At 44.1% G+C, this 7,500-nt stretch overlaps 1 protein-coding gene across 1 annotated transcript in view; it reads right to left on the reverse strand.

Moving 5' to 3' along the window:
* LOC125047841 (GPI transamidase component PIG-S-like) overlaps positions 1–7,500 on the reverse strand; it is a 68,312-nt gene that overhangs the window by 51,048 nt on the left and 9,764 nt on the right. The window contains exons 3-4 of the mRNA XM_047646354.1: positions 7,129–7,356; positions 4,475–4,599 (exon numbers count right to left, since the gene is read on the reverse strand). Of these exons, the coding sequence (XP_047502310.1) occupies positions 4,475–4,599; positions 7,129–7,356 (353 nt within the window). The remainder of the gene's footprint in view (positions 1–4,474; positions 4,600–7,128; positions 7,357–7,500) is intronic.

The following is a 7,500-nucleotide window of genomic DNA, read 5'->3' on the forward strand; positions in this document are numbered from 1 at the left end:
CCACCCAGGGTTGTCTCGGACAGAGACAACCTGATGGGCAGGATCATCCTGTGGGAGTCGAGCCAAGTGGCCATATAGCCTGAGTTGGCGATCACGGATTGTGCAAGTAACAGGTCCTGTACTGGTCTCACGGTGCAGCCGTTGGTTGGACACATGGTCCTGCCAACTGTACCCCATGATCCGGCGCAAGGATCTGTTACAAAAGGCATCAAGACGAGATTCCAGAGCACAAGATAATGTCCAAGTTTCACTACCATAGAGTAAAACTGGCTGTATCAGGGCCTTGAAAACACGTAACTTGGTCCTTCTGCACAGGTACCGACATCTCCAAATACTCTTGTCGAGAGATTTCATGACCCCTGCTGCCAGGCCAATCCGTCTACTGACTTCTTGGTCTGACAGCCCAGAGTCGTGAAATGCACTACCGAGGTATATAAAGCTCTTTGTAACTTCGATGTTTTCCCCGCAAGCACGTATCGACTGTACAGGGTCTCCTAGCAGGCCCCCAAAATCCTGGATCTTGGTCTTGGTCCAGGAGACCTCTAGCCCCAGGGGCTTCGCTTCATTGCTAAATGCATCAAGAGCCGCTACAAGGGTTTCCAGAGATTCAGAGAGTACGGCAACATCATCGGCAAAGTCAAGGTCTGTAACCTTGATATTGCCCAGAGTTGCTCCACAGTGACTTTGGACAGTAGCTCTACCCAGTATCCAATCCATGCAAGTGTTGAAAAGTGTTGGTGCAAGAACACAGCCTTGCCTCACCCCTGACCTAACAGGGAAGAAGCTCGACAGGCCCCCACCACACTTTACAGCACTTTCAGTGCCTGTATACAGGTTTGCTATTAGTCCAATAATCCTTATTGGAATTCCTCTTAGTCTCAGGATCTCCCAGAGAGATTCGCGATGCACCGTGTCAAACGCCTTCTTGAGATCGATGTAGGCTGCAAGCAGCCCACGTCCGAACTCACGACGGCGCTCTAAAATGATTCGAAGCGCCAGGATGCGGTCTATTGTGGACTTACCAGGAGTGAAACCAGATTGCTCCGGTCTTTGGTGCCTCAACAGGTGGTCCCTGATACGTCTCAGTAAGATGTGTGCGAGTACCTTGCCTGGTACACTGAGTAGTGTAATGCCTCGGTGATTGCTGCAGTCCCACCGATCCCCTTTCCCCTTCCAGAGAGGGATGACCACACCCCTCAGCAGGTCAGGGGGAAAGGTACCAGTCTGCCAGATGGCAGACAGGACTGCATGCAAGCCCCTTGCCATAGGTTCTCCACCAGCCTTTAACAATTCGGCTGGGATGCCACAGACACCTGCTGCTTTACCACTCTTTAGCTTGGAGATCGCCCCCCTGATTTCGGTCAGGGAGGGTGGATCCTCGCTGATGGGTGGATCTGGCAGAGGAGTCTCAACATTACCCGCATCCATGTTAACTGTTGGTGGATCACCCTTATACAACTGCTCAAAATACTCAGCCCAACGCACACGCACCCCATCAGGATCTGAGATTATCTGGCCACTTGCTGAGCGGACTGCAGCCGTCTGTGAGGGGGACTTGGAGTTCAGCTTTCTCAGAGCTTGGTAGGCAGGACGAAGGTCATTTACAAGGAAATGGCTTTCGACCTCCTCTGCAAGACTACTGATAAACTGTTCCTTATCCCTTCTCAACAGTGACCTAGTCCTGCGCACCAGAGAGCGGTGCAAAGTGCGATCCCCTAACAGTCGAGCCGCACGACAAGCATCTGTGGCTTCCAGCGTCTCCTGCGAGATGGAATTCTGTCTTGTTCTTGGGCATTCACCAATGGATTCCTGAGCTGCATCAAGCGTTTCACGCTTGAAGGTATCCCACATAAGAACAGGGTCTGTCTGGCCCTCGAGTGCTGTGAGACGACCAGAGATAGCCTCGGCAAACCCCCGGGTACACTCGTCCTCCCTCAATCTGTCCAAATTAAACACCCTAGGGTGTTCATTTGGGCGACGGGGGGTTCTAAAGTGGACCCGGAGAGTAGCCACCACTATTCTATGGTCATTTCCACAGAACTCAGCGCTTCGATATACCCTGCAGTTCTGGAGGATCCTCCATCAAGTGCTAACAAGGATGTGGTCGATCTCCTTGGTCACTCTTCCTGTATCACTGTACCAAGTCCAGCGATGCGGGTCAGAACGCTGATACCTCTACATGTTAACAACCTTAAACTATCCATACTCAACTATCCCTTGAACAGTAAGAAAAGTCATGGCAAATAACAAACAATCTTATCTTTAATGCAATGACTTTATCACAAACAAAGCAAAAAGAACACTGGGGTTCCTGAGGAGAAACCTACACAACTTTGCACCAGACATCAAACACATAGCCTACAACACAGTTCTATGCCAAACATTTGAGCACTGTATGGGACCCCTACACCAAGCACAACATTAAGAAGCTCAAAAAGGTCAACACTAGGACAGCTAGGTTTATTACACACAATTACATGTGTACACCTAGTATCACAACTTACATCAAAAAAAGATAAAAATTGGACCTATTTGATACAAAAAGACAAGAATACAGACTTATGATCATGTACAACACAAAAAAATAATATGGACATTAACAAACAAGCAGCATAGCACACAAAATTCACAAAACAGTAAGTTCCTTACATACCACACAAAACAATGAATCTTACAAGCAATCATTCTTCCCACATACCATACTGAACAAGATGTTTTGCATGCTTGTAAAACTAAAATGCAATCTCAGCACTTGTTGCAATGGTTGGAAGTTTTAGTATAAAGTCCAGACTCTCTTATAATGCTATGTGTGTTACTCTCAGTAACATATTTGCCAACATATCGTAAGGGTAAATCGGAGTTTTTATAAAAGTTTTTTTTCGGGCACCGTATTATTAGGCGGCATGCCATGCCTCAAAACAACTATATGTACATAAACCAATGTAATCGACGCAATAGCTTCTACTGATGCGTCAACAACTCTGCCTGGAGCATACCCAACAATGCCTCCCCCAGCTGTTAGGGATCTCCTACACGGTATGCCATTAATAAAAAGCAGGCTCACTGCTGCAGTTAGATGCACTGCAACTCTGCTCCTTGTTGATTCAGTCCCTTCTCTGAACTGCCCCAAGAGCTCAGAGGCGAGGCCAACTCGGAAGGTCTTCTGAGATTCCTCCAATCCTAGGGCTCGATGGTCGGCCCAGGCATTGACAGTGGTCATGTTGTAGGGGAAAAAGAAGACCTTCCTGTACCAGACCTTGGAGCGGCGAGTCATTTGATAGTAACTGGCCATTTGATCACCAACATCAACACCTTTCATGCTGACGTAATCCTTTACTACCAACAGCTTATCCCCATCCATTGCAGCAGTATGGACAGTTGACAGCATGGTGACAGTGCTGTGGTCTTTCCACATCAAGGCCAGCATCCCTGTCTTGCTGCTGCGGTAACCATCCTTGGGCATGAACTTCCTGTTCAGCTGGGCTGTCCCTATTGCATTAGTCCTAGGTGACTGCAGCACATGAAAAAGACTTGGTGATGTATACCAGTTATGCAAATAACTGGTACCCTTTCCCAAGGAAGCTGCCAAACTTCATTAAGTGCAGCAGCACTTTTGTGGACAGGGGCATGTCACCATGCATGCACACATGTACACACACACACACACACACACACACACACACACACACACACACACACACACACACACACACACACACACACACACACACACACACACACACACATGTGCAAACACATGTACACACACATGTACACACACACACACACACACACACACACACACACACACACACACACACACACACACACACACACACACACACACACACACACACACACACACACACCTTTCTGTCTCTCTATCTACCTCTGACTACCTGCCTGACTCCCTTTCTCTCTATCTATCTATCTACCTCTGTTTTCCTTCCTCCCTCCCAAGTGGCATCTTTATTTTTTGTTCTCATTATTATTTTCAGTCTGACTGTCTGTCTCTCTCCTCTCAAAACTCTCCTACTCCTTCTATCCTTTATATGACTTCAAAACTCTCCTACTCCTTCTATCCTTTATATGACTTCAAAACTTTACATTATCTTTATGTGACCCCTAGATGTAACTAGTGTTAGTGGGTTAAGCACCTTGCAAATGCAGATATTTATAACTTCTATCTATTTACTTAAAAAAATTACTGGTGACTACTCTGTGACTGCATCAAAAAGACATGAGATTTGCCGATTTTCATAAGCAAAACTACCCTAACTATGTTATGCAATATTAAAGAATATGTAAATTTGGTCACACACACACAAAAAAAAAAAAAAATCAGTGTGACTTATATCCAAGCATATAGGCATATATCCATAAGTAATCTTTTCATCTAACCAATAATAATTCTCTGGTAATTTCATTGGTGGCATACAAACAAGAAATATACAAGTCAACAAGTTTAATTCACCTGTCTCATTGCTTCCCGTTTGTGTAAACCTCGCAACTCTTGAAGTATCTTGGCCTCTTCAACCCTTATATTAGCCAGGGGATCCATAGTCATACTCTTCAGCACTTTGGCCAACAAAAACATGTCTATGGAAGAAAAGAGTATTATAAATTTGAATTCTTTTACATATTTCAGAAATATGAGAATATTTACCCAATGAAGTAACAAGTGTGATGTCCATCTCCAACCAGACCAGTCTGTTTATTGACTTCCTGGTCTGATGGCACAGTCATGAACTGCATTACCAAGAATGTAAAGCTAAGCTATTGGTATCTTCAATGTTCTTGTAGTAAGCATATATCAACTGAGTAAGTCTTATAGCAGATCCCCAAACTTCTGGATTTTGGTGCTTGTCAAGATCTCTAAACCTAAATGCATCAATAGCCACCACTAAAGTCTTCAGGGACATAGACAGGATAGCAACACCATAAGCACAGTTAAGGTCTGTGATCTTGACTCACCCAAAAGTTGGCTTTGGATGACAGCCTTATCCATTATCCAATCCATGCTAGTGTTAAAGACTATTGCTGCATTTTATAGTAGTCTATAATAAATAGCCCAAGAAAGGTGTTGCAGCACTGGCACTTCTGAAGATGTATTGTTTGGGCCGCCATCTTTGTTGACACGTGAGGTCATGTTCTTTGAGCAAACAGCCCAATAATAAGTCCATAGTTGCTACACAAAGCAACACCATTCAACAAACTCCCCTTGAGCAGCTTATCAACGAGCTCTCAGCCTAGGTTGAATGCAGTCTTGATCTATCTGTGGCCTCTAGTTTCTCCTCAGATAAAGTTCTGCCTTGTTCATGGGCAGTCACTAATGGACTGCCCATGCAAGTCCCACAATGCTACAAGGTACGTCACTGTGAATGAGAAAGACCCTGTAGGGACACCTTCAATTGTGAATCTATTAGAGACTGGCAAGGCAATTCCCAACCACACTCCTCCTCTCTGTCTGCCCAGTTGAAATATCTTAGGGTAGTCATTGGATGGACCAGACCCAGGATGTCTACAAGCACTCTGGGACTGGATTCACTATTACGCAATTGTAACACATTTACCAGCAGTCAGTTACCATTGCATTTACCAGTAAAATGGGATTTACAAAGACATGGTATACTAAAGTGAGATTCATAAAGATATAGTAACTTGCCTCGTAAGAGTTATGATTAAAAATCAACTCATTCTAATGGTAACCAACAGAAGACTCTGGTAAAACAATTAATTTGCTTCCAGCAGTAAGAGTCTTGAGGACACATAGTTAGGTCTTTCTTCACAGTTATCCCCTTGTTGACAGGTCACACACTGAGGCGTCATAACAAACCGCTCGATCTATGGAGTGCAGCTGTATGCTGCCATGATGTGCCAAAGCACTACAAGCCAGGGGTTTGGCTTGATGTACAAAACTCCTGCGTTCAAAGTCGGCTTGTTACCAGTAATCTCCAGAGCGTAGAGTTTTTTTTTAATTTTCTTCACCCCTCATTAAGGGGTTAATGGCATCTCCAAATATTTCTACCAAGCAAGGTCATAGCTCCTGTTGCCAGATCTTTTAAGGATTTACCAGGACTGAATCCAGATTGCCCCAGTCTCAGTTGTCTCAATAGGTTACTCTGATACATCTCAGAAATATGAGAACAAGCACCTTGCTGAGCAGTGTAATATCTTATTAACCCCATGGATCCAGATTCACTGCCCAAACATGGCCCAAAATACAAGCAATAGGTTTACTTTAGCAGCCACTCTGATGGGTGTACAGCTTGTAGGTCAGGTGCAGACAAACACTTTGCAATATTATTTTCTTTTTCTGCCATTAAACACTCAGTCCATGGGCCTACAGAGTTTTTTTGAGATAGCTATGGCTACCCCCTAGGTATTGCGATTATCACTGAGACCTGACCAAAATTGAGTGAAACACCCTTATAAACTGCCAAAGCTTCTCACTTCTGAGAAGACAGTCACCTCTACCTTCAGCAACTTGTGTTCCCTCACAGTGGTACTAGCAACTGATATGATGTATACCTGAGGATAAAGCTCAAGCATTCACTCAGAGATACACTGCTCTGCCTCAAATAAAGCTGGGTGGTGGGCCACAGGCCCAGTATATGCATCTAGGATTCACATAACACAGGTGGGGCTGTTTTTTCCTGATCCCCTACCTTCTTCTGTGGTTGTCTTACCTTGCCTGCTGCGAGGGGGGGGAATTATCTGGGTCACTGTCACTCTTATTGAAGCTGACTGCCTTCCCCAAAGCCACCCAATGTTCTACAGTTTAGTCTAGGACCATGAATACTAAGTTTCTACTGGTGCCAATGACCAGGAACCACAGATGTCTTGATGATGGAAAAAATATGTACAGACAGGGAAGGGTTATGCACAGTTGCTCCCTTCTCCTACCAGGTTAGCCAGCAGTGTTTAAGTGGGGAGGCATGCAAGCACTGAACCTAACTTAAGCAATAATAAACACCTGGATATTCATATTCAAGTTATTGTCTCAAAACAAAATCAATATTGCATACTTAGATCTTAATTATGAAAATATTTGTATTAATGGCAAAATACAGTTCTTAAACAAACAAACAAAAAAAAGCTAAATTCTGCTTAAATATAACAGCTTACCTATATCTATCTTCACAAGTACCAAGCGATGTCTGCCTACAACAATACTAACACCAGCATCCTCAAAAAATCTATCATCTGGAATCACAAACACAGCTAAAGTGCCTGGTGCAGCCCGGGTTATTCTTGACAACTTTGTGTCCAACTCTTCCAAGGAAGTAGCAGCACGCATGACCTCCATCTCATCTTTCCTGGTTCTTCTCAGGGACATGTGGAACTTCACTGATCCTGAAAGAGCCAAACTCTTGTATCGCTCCAAATAAATATTTACAAAGATACATAAAACATTAAATAAATGATAAATGCATAATATACTCTTGCACAAATTAACTGAAACAGGTTCTAAAAATAAACAAATACATGTTATTTCAT

This window comes from Penaeus chinensis, chromosome 4 (genome assembly GCF_019202785.1).
Source record: "Penaeus chinensis breed Huanghai No. 1 chromosome 4, ASM1920278v2, whole genome shotgun sequence".
Taxonomy (NCBI): domain Eukaryota; kingdom Metazoa; phylum Arthropoda; class Malacostraca; order Decapoda; family Penaeidae; genus Penaeus; species Penaeus chinensis.